The sequence below is a fragment of the Rhinoraja longicauda genome, chromosome 15 (assembly GCF_053455715.1).
Source record: "Rhinoraja longicauda isolate Sanriku21f chromosome 15, sRhiLon1.1, whole genome shotgun sequence".
NCBI lineage: Eukaryota > Metazoa > Chordata > Chondrichthyes > Rajiformes > Arhynchobatidae > Rhinoraja > Rhinoraja longicauda.
In genome coordinates, this window is record NC_135967.1 from 2,547,441 (window position 1) to 2,560,829 (window position 13,389).

General features: G+C 45.9%; 1 protein-coding gene across 2 annotated transcripts in view; it reads right to left on the bottom strand.

Moving 5' to 3' along the window:
- Window positions 1–12,525, bottom strand: part of LOC144600318 (cytokine receptor common subunit gamma-like) — a 47,080-nt gene extending 34,555 nt beyond the window's left edge. For both annotated transcript variants that reach the window (XM_078411887.1, XM_078411886.1), the window contains exons 1-3: window positions 12,400–12,525; window positions 3,359–3,446; window positions 868–1,049 (exon numbers count right to left, since the gene is read on the bottom strand). In XM_078411887.1, the coding sequence (XP_078268013.1) occupies window positions 868–1,049; window positions 3,359–3,446; window positions 12,400–12,502 (373 nt within the window). In that variant the 5' untranslated portion in view covers window positions 12,503–12,525. The remainder of the gene's footprint in view (window positions 1–867; window positions 1,050–3,358; window positions 3,447–12,399) is intronic.
- Between the last annotated feature and the right edge of the window lie 864 nt (window positions 12,526–13,389).

The following is a 13,389-nucleotide window of genomic DNA, read 5'->3' on the forward strand; positions in this document are numbered from 1 at the left end:
GCTACGATAGTAAAGAGATTGAAAACGGTAGATCCAAAAGGTTACGTATGGTTACAAAGGTGGAACAACAGGGCACTTGCTCAATCTAGAAAAAGGAAAACTTACAACTACCATCAGGAAAATTCTCTTCTGGCATCACTTTGCCAATGCATGGATTGGCCAACATGGAGCTACAGAGGTTAATGGGTTTGGTTTAGTTTAGAGATACAGCACGGAAACAGGTCCTTCGGCCCACTGGGTCCGCGCCGACCAGTGATCCCCACACACTACCACTATCCTACACCCATTAGGGACAATTTTTACATTTTACCAAGCCAATTACCCTACAAACCTGTGCGTCTTTGGAGTGTGGGAGGAAACCGAAGATCTTGGAGAAAACCCACGCAGGTCACGGGGAGAACGTACAAACTCCGTACAGACAGCACCCGTAGTTGGGATGGAACCCGGGTCTCCGGCGCTGCATTCGCTGTAAGGCAGCAACTCTACCGCTGCGCCACCGTGACTGCCCACTGAAACGGCAACTAAACTTCCAACTGTCTTGGTTGCACTGGGGACTGTGGGCTTTTGCTTTGTTTTGTACTAATATTAGATTTTTTAATTGATTTGTGTTTGTTTTTATTACGTTACCTATTGAGTACTGTGTTTCCAGATCCGTTATGCTATGGCAAGCAAGAATTTTATCGTTCTGTTTTGTTACATATGGCAATTAAACACTCCTGTCTCTTGACTATCCTTGAATCAGTTAAGCAGATGAGCATTAAAGAGTCGGAATAGTAGAGTGTAACTTCCTTAACTGTGAAGTTTCACAGTTAACAATTTTGAATTGACCCCTCATGCAGCCTGCGTGTTATTTACAAACACTCTTACCTTGGTTCTGGAGCTGAAACTTTTGGGGTTCTCTTGAAATATCTCCTGAGCCATTGGATCCATTTCTGAAAATGTAAAAGTCTGTGAATTGTTTTATCTCACTGGCTGAGAAATGACATCCTACGTTGTAGCCATGCTGCTGAATGTGGTTCCTACATTCCTGGGGTGGTTCAGTGTTATACCTACAAGAGGCGGAAAAGAGATGCTGTTCAATTTTTATTAAATATATATTAGCAAATGAAGGCTTCAATGTCAACAAAAAATCACACAGTTAGCACCTCACTACATTGTCAAATTATTCACAATTAGAGAGAGCTGCCTAGAAATGTATCCCAGATAATCTACACTGGGGACAGAAGGAGAGATAGACCAGCCATGATTGAATGGTGGAGTAGACTCGATGGACCGAATGGCCTTATTCTGCTCCAATGATTTATGAACTTATGAACACTAATGGTATATTCGCCCAACCTCTCCTTGTAGCTAGACACACAATACTGGAGTAACTCAGCGGGTCAGGCAGCATCTCTGGAGAGAAGGAATGGGTGATGTTTCGGATCGAGACCCTTCTTCAGGCTGATGTCAGGGGAGGGGGCGGAACAAAGATAGGATGTGGACGGAGACAGGAAGACAGTGGGAGAACTGGGAAAGGGGACGGGATAGAGAGGGAAAGCAAGGACTATCTGAACTCTCCTTACAGCTGCTGCCCCCAACTCCAGGCAGAATTGTACACAGTGTGGCCAAACTAAAGTCCAATAATTTCTGTCCCTGAAATTGATTCGTAGTGGACATGGTTGGGGGTAAGTGTCAGTGCACACTTTTGAAAGGACAGCTAAATCGTTCCTTTGAGCCATTTGTACTTTAGGCAATTGTTCACAAAGTCAAGGGCCTTCAAGTTCCAGCATCGGTGGTCAACTGATTTCAGCCTAAATTGTGCGGCACGGTGGCGCAGCTACTGCCTTACAGCGCCGGAGACCCGGGTTCCATCCTGACAACGGGCGTTGTCTGTACGGAGTTTGTTCGGTCTCCCCGTGACCTGCGTGCATCTTTCCTGAGATCTTCAGTTTCCTCCCCACTCCAAAGACGTACAGGTTTGTAGGTTAATTGGCTTGGTAAATGTAAAATTGTCCCTCGTGTGTGTGTTGAGTAGTGTTAATGTGCGGGGATCGCTGGTCGGCACGGACCTGGTGGGCCGAAGGGCCTGTTTCTGCGCTGTATCTCTAAACTAGACTAAACTAAATGTTTGCTGCGCAACTCCAAAACATAGTTGAGAGTCAGAAACAATGGAGTGACAGCAGCCTCACATGCAGGCCACACTAGGTGAAGACATCAAGGTTTGTTTCTGAGAGAGGATTTCAGAAGCAGACGGGTGTTCACAGCAATCTCTCAGCTCAATGGTTGGATGAATAAACCTCTGATTAGAATCTCCACCCGAAACATCACCCATTCCTTCTCTCCAGAGATGCTGCCTGTCCCGCTGAGTGACTCCAGCATTCTGTGAAACGTCACCCATTCCTTCTCTCACGGCGTGGGGTGCGGCTCGGCTGCGGGGCCTAACATCGCCCGGTGCGGCTTGGCCGCTGGACTTTACATCGCCCGGTGCAGCTCGGCCGCGGGACTTAACATCGCCCGGTGCGGCTCGGCCGCGGGACTTTACATCGCCCGGTGCAGCTCGGCTGCGGGACTTAACATCGCCCGGTGCGGCTCGGCTGCGGGTCTTTTCATCGCTGGTGCGGCTCGACTGCGGGACTTAACATCGCCCGGTGCGGCTCGACCACGGGACTTAACATCGCCCGGTGCGGCTCGGCCACGGGACTTAACATCGCAGGTGCGGCTCGACCACGGGACTTTACATCGCCCGGTGCGGCTCGGCCACTGGACTTAGCTGCGCAAGGCTTGGTCGCGGGCCTTTCATCGCCCGGTTCGGCCGCGGGACATTTCAGCGCCCGGTGCGGGGACTGTGCGGGTCGGTCGGGGACGAGCTGTCTGTCCGTGGGCGTGGGGAAGAGAGTGGAAGTTTTGTTGCCTCCATCACAGTGAGGGGGTGTTTGGAGTCACTGTGATGGACGTTTGTGTTGGGGTTATGTGTCTTGTGTTCTTTTTTTCTATGACTGCTATGTAGTTTCGTTCGGTACTTCGGTGCCGAACGACAAATAAAGCTCTGTTATACCTGTTATACATGTTATGCTGCCTGTCCCGCTGAGTGACTCCAGCTTTTTGTGTCTATCTCTGATGATGATTGACTGGTTGTGAAATCAAATTAGAATATAAGTGTTAAAATGGTTCAGAATTGAACTAACGTAATATTAAACCCTGAATGTCTGATATTTCACGATTTATTCTCTGGAGTCATTTACCTCGGATGCAAAAACAAGAACATCTATTGATCTTAGTGCATTGAAACATCAACATGTGGAATAAATTCTTAGTGATAGAAAAGTGTAGCAAGGCAGCAATGCCTTGAGCAGTTGCCCCTGGCTGGCATACTCACCAGTGATACAGAGTGTAATTTACTTCCCCTTCACTGTGGGCCCATGTACACTCCATGAACTCCTCGTTATAGAAAATGCAATTGGCATCTACAGTCAGATTGGAACACGGAATTAGTGTAACTCATCATGGAGACCTGCACTACACAGAGAGCCCAGTACAGAGCGAGACAATTAGGGATATACACCGATCAGCCAAAACATTATGACCACTGACAGGCGATGTGACTAACATTGATAAACTTTTTACAATGCCACCTGGCAAGGGGTGGGATATATTAGGCAGCAAGTGAACAGTCAGTTCTTGAAGTTGATGTGTTGGACGCAGGAGAAATGGGCAGGAGTAAAGACCTGAGCGACTTTGACAAGGGCCAAATGGTTATGGCCAGACGACTGGGTCAGAGCATCTGTGAAACGGCAAGGCTTGTGGGGTGCTCCCGGTCAGCAGTGGTGAGTACCGACCGACAGTGGCCCGAGGAGGGACAAACCACAAACCGGCGACAGGCAGGGTGTTGGGCGCCCAAGGCTCATCAATGCGTGAGGGCAACGAAGGCTATCCCGTCTGGTCTGAACCGACAGAAGGTCGACTGTGGCACAAGTCACAGAAAATGTTAATGGTGGTCACGGGAGGAATGTGTCACAATACACAGTGCATCGCACCCTGCTGCGTATGGGGCTGCACACGGAGGACCAACAGCATATTAGGCAGGTGGGCATAATGTTTTGGCTGACCGGTGTATACAATGTTGTGAAAAGTTAGGGATACCAGGTAGGAAGGCCTGTGATAGCTTAGAAAGCAGGAGAGGCATCTACAGAGTACAAGGTGGAAGATGTAATAGATCATTGTAGCCTTTTGGACTCGATATTGCGTTCAAAAATCTGAAATAATAACTCGGCAAATTACTGCACTTCCATCACGTTCACTTCTATCTGGAGTCACGGAGGGAGAGGTGTGAGGGAGGGGAGTGTGGGGGAGGGGAAGGGTGAGAGGAGGAGGAGGAGGGAGGGGAGGAAAGGGCAGTGGGTGTGAAGGGTGGGGAGAAGGGGACAGGAAGTGGGTGGGAGAGGAGGAAGGGGAAGTGGGAGAGAAGGGGAGGGAGGGAGGGGATGGAGGGGGGGAGGGCTGGGAGGGTGGAGAAGCACGAGAGGAGGGGGAGGGAGGAGTGGAGGCAGACGAGGAGGTGGGAGAGGGGAGAGGAGGTGGGTGGGAGGGGAGGAAGGGAAAGGTGAGGTTAACCCAATCATTCCTGGGATCATTCTCGTCTTTTGTTTTCCGACTGGTCTTTGAACCATAATCTCCGAGTTTAAGCTGGTACATTAACAATCATAGGCCCGGACAAATGACCCAGGAACCTGTGAGTGAATTCCACCATTACAGCCGGGCAGTTTAAATTCACGTCATTAAATGCATTCGCAATTAAACATAAGGTCAGTAGGTGTTCTTAAAAATAATAGGTGATTGCAAAAACCTGTGTTGCTGGATATTATCCTTCTGGGAAGGTTGATATTTGATGTCATCTTTCTGGGAAGGTTAATAGGTTGATATTATCCTTCTGGGAAAAGAATCTGCTTTTCCCTTTAATTTCAGTGAAGGCCCTGTCCCAGTTAGGCGTTTTTTAAGGCGACTGCTGGCGACTGTCATTAGAAGGCCGCCGAGAAACCAGTGATTGGACCCCCCCTAGGACAATGTCTACGACAAACTACAACAACCTACCACCTAGTCGACGTCAAGCTATGGCAAGCTACCGACAACCGGCGACCCAATCGTCACAAGTAGGACGTCCACCTACGACCGCACCTACGACAACAACCGAAGTCAACCTACGTCCACCCGCGACAAGCTAAGACCCTGAAGACTGAAGACAACTGAAGACAATTCACGTTTCACCCAGTTTCCCTTTCAAAGGGGGTGTATGGTAGGGTTTCCAATTATTCTGCATCATGACTATTTGAAAGTGATGCCATGAGAAACTACTCTGAAATACAATAACTTCATGCATCAATTTTCCATCAAAATGTCAGGAATTTCCTTTATTGATATTCAAACAATTTTTTTTTAAAGGTTGATAAGAACATACAACAGTGCATACAAAAATATTGTAATAAACTTCAATAAACTTCAAACTTCAGACTTTAAAATTCAAACTTTAAACAGAATACAAGTGCAAAAACATACAAAACCTAACGTCATTTATGGACACATTACACTGATGGATGGAAAAATGTCCCTACATTTTAGCGCACGCACTGAGAGGGAAAAATACCTTTTCCACAAATATTAGCTATTAGATTCTCTAATTCTAGGACTGGTATCCAAGCGAGGAATGAATTATATATAAAATTCACACGTCGATTGTTTGAAATCAGTGATACCACACAATACAATACAATATATCTTTATTGTCATTGTACAAGTACAACGAGATTAAGAATGCCACTTCCATATTGATGCTATAAAATAAATAAAACACAGCGAAAACAAAAACAACAAAAGGAGGGGGAAAATAAGTGCAAAAAGGTTCATGCAAGGTCAGTTGTGCCAGATGGCCCTGGGGGCAGAGGCAGATCATGGGGGGCTCTCAGCAGGTCCGATTCAGAGCAGCTGTAGCTCTAGGAATAAAGCTGTTTCTTAAAAGGGCCTGTCCCACTTAGGCGATTTTTTAGGTGACTGCCGGCGACTGTCAAAGTCGTAGCAGATCGCCAAAATTTTCTTTTACCCTACGACAATGACCACGAAAATTCCCCTGGCTAAGAGATTACACCGTCATCGGAAACATCGCAAAATTCCCACGCTTATCAATGCTTCTCCGGCGTCCTAATTTTTGCTGAAATCACTGACAAGTCTGTAATTACTTGAGAGTTCTGAAACATAACATCTTGCCTGAGTTACTTGAAAACCAAGCTTCACGGTAACAAGGCAAAACTGGATTGACTTCCAGTTTACTAATAGCAGTATGAAGAAACTTAATTTTAAACATGGTTGAATGGATTTTTGTGCGGAGTGTGGACATTCTTTGAAAATGTACGGGAGATGCATATCTGGTTTCTGGGTTGCATATCTGGGTTGGGAGCCCACTTTAAATGTAATGGCTGATGGCTATAAACATCGCGAAATTCCCACGCTTACCTGACCGTCAAACTGTCGCCTCCAATCTACCTGTCAAATGTTCTGACGGTAAATAAATTGGTTAAACACAAGTATTTTATGGTATCTTCAAATGATTTTACTTAATTTAATATTACGTGCTTCAAAATGCATCTGCGACAACCTAGCAAACCTGGGGACAGCATGCAACAGCGCCCGCAATAAGCAACGATACCTGGCGATAAGCCAGCTGTCGCCGAGAGATTTCTATCTGGAAAATATTGCAGCGACGCGCTGAGATCCACTACGATTCTTGGAAGACTCCTCACGATCATGCCCGCGACACCCCGGCAAACGTTCGGCGACAGCCTAGTCGCCGGCAGTCGCCTTAAAATCACCTAAGTGGGACAGGCCCTTTAGTCTGGAGGTGCGGGCGTAGAAGGCCTTGTACCGTCTGCCAGATGGAAGTAGTTCAAACAGACGGTGGCATGGGTGTGTGGTGTCCTTGTAGATGCTGGTGGCTTTCCTGAGGCAGTGTGCGTTGTAGATGTCCTCCAGGGCTGGCAGCTGTATCCCAATGACCCACTGAAGAGCTCTCCTGTCCACTGCCGTGCAGCTGAGACACCACACATAGATGCCATATGTCAGTGTGCTCTCTGTGGTGCAGCGGTAGAAGGTTATCAGCAACTGTTAGGGCAGACCAGCCTTTTCCAGCGTCCTCAGGAAAAACAGCTGTTGCTGTGCTTTCTTGACCAGCGCAGCGGTGTTAGTGGACCATGTGAGGTCCTGGGAAATGTGTGTGCCCAGAAACCTGAAGCTGGACACTCTCACCACTCTGTCCCCATTGATGAAGACTGGAGCGTATTCCTCATTCTGTGGCCTTCTAAAGTTGATGATTAGCTCCTTGGTCTTAGCTGTGTTTAGGGACAGGTTGTTCTCTGAGCACCAGCTCGCCAGTTCTGCACCTCCGCTGTGTAGGCTGATTCATCGCCGTTGGAGATCAGCCCGATCACCGTTGTGTCATCCGCAAATTTGACGATGGTGTTGGTGGCGAATGCAGGGACACAGTCATGTGTGAAGAGGGAGTAGAGGATGGGGCTCAGTACACAACCCTGTGGTGTGCCGGTACTCAGAGTGGTGGTGGAGGACAGGTGGAGGCCCAGTCTCACTGCCTGAGGGCGCTCCATCAGGAAATTTAGGATCCAATTGCAAAGTGATGAGCTGAGGCCTAGCTGGTGGAGTTTGGTGATGAGCTTGGTGGGGATGACCGTGTTGAAGGCAGAGCTATAGTCTATGAATAGCATCCTCACGTACGTGCCCTGTCTCTCCAGGTGAGTCAGGACAGTGTGAAGAGCCAGAGAGATGGCGTCCTCTGTGGATCTATTTGCTCTGTATGTGAACTGATGTGGGTCCAGTGAGGCAGGGATGATAGCTTTGATGTGGGAGAGGACCAACCTTTCGAAGCACTTCATTACTATCGCTGTTTCCACACTGTAGTCGTTCAGATTGCTGATGTTTGTTGGTGGTGTATAAAAGATATTTATCAGAGTTTAGAGATACAGCATGGAAACAGGTCCTTCGGCCGATCGGGTCCGCGCCGACCAGCGATCCCCGCACATTAACACTATCCTACACACACTAGGGACAATTTTCACATTTACCAATCCAATTAACCTACAAACCTGTACGTCTTTGGAGTGTGGGAGGAAATCGAAGATCTCGGAGAAAACCCACGCAGGTCACGGGGAGAACATACAAACTCCGCAAAGACAGCACCCGTAGTCGGGATCGAACTCAGGTCTCCGGCGCTGCATTCGCTGTAAGGCAGCAACTCTACCGCTGCGCCACCGTGACCGCCGTGGTGGATACAATCATGAGAGGAATTGTGTGGACGGTAGGAATAGGTCGGGTCGATGTACAGAGTCTCTTGCCCAGAGTAGGTGAATGGAGGACCAGAGGACAGTTTAAGGGAAAGAGATTTAATAGGAATCTGAGGGGTAACCTTTTAACACAAAGGGCGGTGGGTGTATGGAATGAGCTGCCAGAGGAGGTAGTTGAGGCTGGGACTATCCCAACATTTAAGAAACAGTTAGACATGGATAGGGTAGGTTTGGAGGGATATGGACCAAACACAGGCAAGTGGGACTAGGGTAGCTGGGACATGTTGGCCAGTGTGGGCAAGTTGGGCCGAAGGGCCTGTTTCCACACTGAATCACTCTATGACTCTATGTTCATCCCGAATGCACAGAGATCTCCTGGCTTTAAGGCACTTCAGTTAAACAGATTGATGATGGTTTGAAGCATATAATGAACCAAGCAACAACTGGGAGTTGCATTTAAGGTAAATGTGAAGCCTCCAAGGCAATGATCTAATACACTGAGAACTTCTGATTTCAGTTGCAATTTCAATTTTTCACTTCCTCTGTGGGAAAGTACACTGAACTCATGATCCTCAATTGTCTTGGATAGACGTCAGCATTTAAATTATTATTTTACAGGAAACATAAAGGACTAATCTGTGACACTGGACTGGACAAGCTAGATGCAGAAAAAATGTTCCCAATGTTGGGGGAGTCCAGAACCAGGGGCCACAGTCTAAGAATAAAGGGGAGGCCATTTAAAACTGAGGTGAGAAAAAACTTTTTCACCCAGAGAGTTGTGAATTTGTGGAATTCTCTGCCACAGAAGGCTGTGGAGGCCAATTCACTGGATGAATTTAAAAGAGTTAGATAGAGCTCTAGGGGCTAGTGGAATCAAGGGATATGGGGAGAAGACAGGCACGGGTTACTGATTGTGGATGATCAGCCATGATCACAATGAATGGCGATGCTGGTTCGAAGGGCCAAATGGCCTCCTCCTGCACCTATTTTCTATGTTTCTATGTTTCTGCGACACACTTTATGATCTGCAATAATGCAGTCAATTTCCATTATACAATGTCCGATATTGTGAAAGGCCTCGAAAGAATGGATGAGGAGAGGATGTTTCCACTAGTGGAAGAGTTTAGGACTAGACGTCATTGCCTTAGAATTAAAGGATGTTCCACTAGGAAGGAGATGAGGGGGATTTTTTGAGTCGGAGGGTGGTGAATGTGTGGAATTCATTGCCACAGCCCTCTGTGGAGGCCTAGTCAATGGCAGAGATAGATAGATTCTTGATAAGTACGGGTGTCAGGAGTTATGGGTAGATGAATGGGGTTGGGAGGGAGAGATAGATCAGCCATGATTGAACGTAGACTTGATGGGCCAAATGGTCTAATTCTGTTCCTATCACTGATGAACTTATGAATGACGGTCATGCACAGATAATGAAAAGCAGTTATTGGACACAGAATGAATGGGTAACGTATATTGTTTCGATTACGTCAAAAAGAATTACTGGCTGGAATTTTGTGGATCTGAGTGTAGACAAAGGTCACAACATAATTTTAACTGGAAGGTAGACACAAAATGCTGGAGTAACTCAGCGGGTGAGGCAGCACCTCAGGAGAGAAGGAATGGGTGACATCTCAGGTCGAGACCCTTCTTCAGACTGATGTCAGGGGAGGGAGCGGGACAAAGATAGGATGCAGTTGGAGACAGGAAGACAGAGGGAGAACTGGGAAGGAGGAGGGGAAAGAGAGGGACAGAGGAGTAATCTAAAGTTAGAGGAATCAATGTTCATACCGCTGGGGTGTAAACAGCCCAAGCGAAATATGAGATGCTGTTCCTCCAATTTCCGGTGGGCCTCACTATGACAATGGAGAAGGCCCTTGACAGAACGGTCAGACTGGGAGTGGGAGGGGGAGTTGAAGTGCTGAGCCACCGGGAGATCAGGTTGTTTAAGGCGGACTGAGCAAAGGTGTTGAGCGAAACGAATGCCGAGCCTGCGTTTGGTTTCGCCGATTAAAAAAAATAATTTAGATTTAGATTCTACAGCGCAGAAACAGGCCCTTTCGGCCCACCAAGTCCGCGCCGCCCAGTGATCCCCGCACATTAACACTATCCTACACACACCAGGGACAATTTTTACATTTACCCAGTCAATTAACCTACAAACCTGCACGTCTTTGGAGTGTGGGAGGAAACCGAAGATCTCGGAGAAAACCCACGCAGGTCACGGGGAGAACGTACAAACTCCATACAGACGGCGCCCGTAGTCAGGATCGAACCTGAGTCTCTGACGCTGCATTCGCTGTAAGGCAGCAACTCTACCGCTGCGCCACCGTGCCGCCCAGATGTAGAGAAGTTGACATCTGGAACAGCTGATACAATAGATGAGGATGGAGGAGGTGCAGGTGAGCCTCTGCCTCACCTGGAAAAACTGTTTGGGTCCTTGGATGGAGTCGTGGGGGGAAGTAAAGGGACATGTGTTGCATCTCCTGCGATTGCAGGGGAAAGTGCCCGGGGAGGGGATGGTTTGGGTGGGAAGGGACGAGTGGACATGGGAGTTACGGAGGGAATGGTCTCTGCGGAAAGCAGAATGGGGTGGAGATGGGAAGATGTGGCCAGTAGTGGGATCCCGTTGGAGGTGGTGGAAATGTTGGAGGATAATTTGTTGTATACAACGGCTGATGGGGCGGAAGATGAGGACAATGGGGACTCTATCCTTGTTACGAATGGGGAGGGGGGAGCAAGAGCGGAGCTGCGGGATATAGGGGAGGCCCTAGTGAGAGACTCATCTATAATGGTAGAGGGGAAGCCCCGTTTCCTAAAGAATGAGGACATCTCTGATGCCCTAGTGTGAAACACTTCATCCTGGGCGCAGATAACTGATCCCAAATGGTCAACATTATATTCAATGATTCATGATGGTTCTCCAGTTTGATTAAACCAGTAGTTCACTCACAGACCCATTAGTTTATACATAAACTATTTGAACCAAGTCCATAGTCCATTCTTAAGCATGTATTATTCTAAGTTGAAACCATCAATCTAATCCAGCAACATCTAATTCAACTCAACGTAGAATGGGGAACCATCATGTGAAACAACAAGTAATTATAATTGTATTCACATAACTATGAGGTATTTGTGATTATATTATGAATCAAATAGCAGCAAAATCACAATTATTATTCAGCAATAAAAATCAAAACATGTATTAAATTTTCAAATCCATAAAAATATAAAGTTGCTGCAAGACTTTTTTTCTCTGCCTACTTCTTTGATTCCATGCATTGAACCATTTATTTTCTACTAGACCAAGTGTTGGGCCCAAACCTCTCCTGCATTGGTGCAGCACCTTCTCCTCTCCCCTCCCACTCCCCTCTCCCCACCCCCCCTCTCCCTCCCCCTCCCTCTCCTCTCCCCTACCCCCTTCCCCCCTCTCCTCCCCTCCCTCCTCCCTCCCCCTACCCCCTTCCCCTCCCCCCAACTCCATCCCCCTCAACCCCCCCTATCCTTCCCCCATCCTCCCTCCCTCCCTCCACCCCACTCCCTCCCACCATCCATCCCCCCTCCCTCCCCCCTCCCTCCCTAGGTGATAGATTTAAACTTTAAAATGTGAATAACTTTAAAAATATAACACCAATTTCAATGAACCTTCTTCCATAAACACCAAAGGGACGACGGTGAGTAAGGTGGGCCTAAAATTGTCGCGCTATTGTGTACCGATTTGGCTGTAGTTCAGGAACAAACAAACAAACAAATGAGAGTTAGTATATAGATAATGTAACAGGCAATAGATTACAACAAGAGACACTGTGTCATTGTGAGTAATTGCTTCAAGAGTGCAGAACTCTTTGTAGGTGTTTAACTGCCACAAACATCTCCTAACCTTTCTCCAGAGATAACAAGCAAATCCATGTGAAAGTCGGAGACAAAGAGCAAAGTTTGGCTATCAGCCAAAATGATCTCTGCAAAGTTAGACAAATAGAGCACACAATGTGTGCCTGCGTTGATCGACAGATTGCTTTTTTTTCCTGTCAAAAAGTATGTTAAAAATATACTAAAAAGGCTTTGAAAAGACTTAGCTCACCAGATGACTGTGTGCTTGGTTCCACATTACATAAAATCATTATTGAGACGGAAAAATATATCTTCAGCTGCGTTTGTGTTCTCCAGCGAAATTCCTCTCCCATTTTTAAGCTTCTACCTTGATTAAATATTTCCTTCCTTAAACTTAGTTACTTTATACTCTCTGGTTCACTCATTCTGCTTCCCCTTTCAATATAACTCATGTTCCTTCTGTTTCGGGGAAATCTTTTTTTTTCTTTTTTTTTTTTTGGAAAGCATATGTTCAAATAGAAATAAAAGACACATTTGTTACAGAATTCTTACATAGCTTCAATTTTTAAATTTTTAAAGAGAGAAAATAAAAAATAAAGAAGAAAGGAAAAAAAAAACAACAAAAAAAACTATAAACTATTGGGAAGAGAGAATAAGAGGATTAAAAAATATATATATAACTATAAAAATTAAAGGTAGTAGATCCGGGAGACAATAACCACAGTTGTACATCCAAGCCTTAACTCAAGTTTCAACTTTTAATTTTTAATTTTTATTTTAGTCCTGTGCCAAACCCATTTACTTTTCTAAAAATTCAATAAATGGAGACCATATTTTAAAAAATAACTCAGGTTTGTCAATTAAGGCAAATCTTATTTTTTCCAAATGCAGGGTCTCTGTCATTTCCGTAGTCCACATTTTAATTGTGGGGGTTATTGATTTTTTCCAAAATTTAAGTATTAATTTTTTCGCAGTTATTAGACTGTAATCAAGAAAATGTATCTGACTTGTTGTAAAGTTTGTAGTATGTTCTGATAATCCTAATATAATTAATTTTGGATCCATATCCAATTGCTTGTTGATAACTTTAGAAACTATTTTAAAAATCTCCAACCAGAAGTTTTGCATTTTTATACAAGTTACGAAAATATGAGTTAAATTAGCTTCTTGACATTGACATTTATCACAAATAGGAGAGATATTAGGAAAAATCCTATTTAATTTCGTCTTCGAATAATGT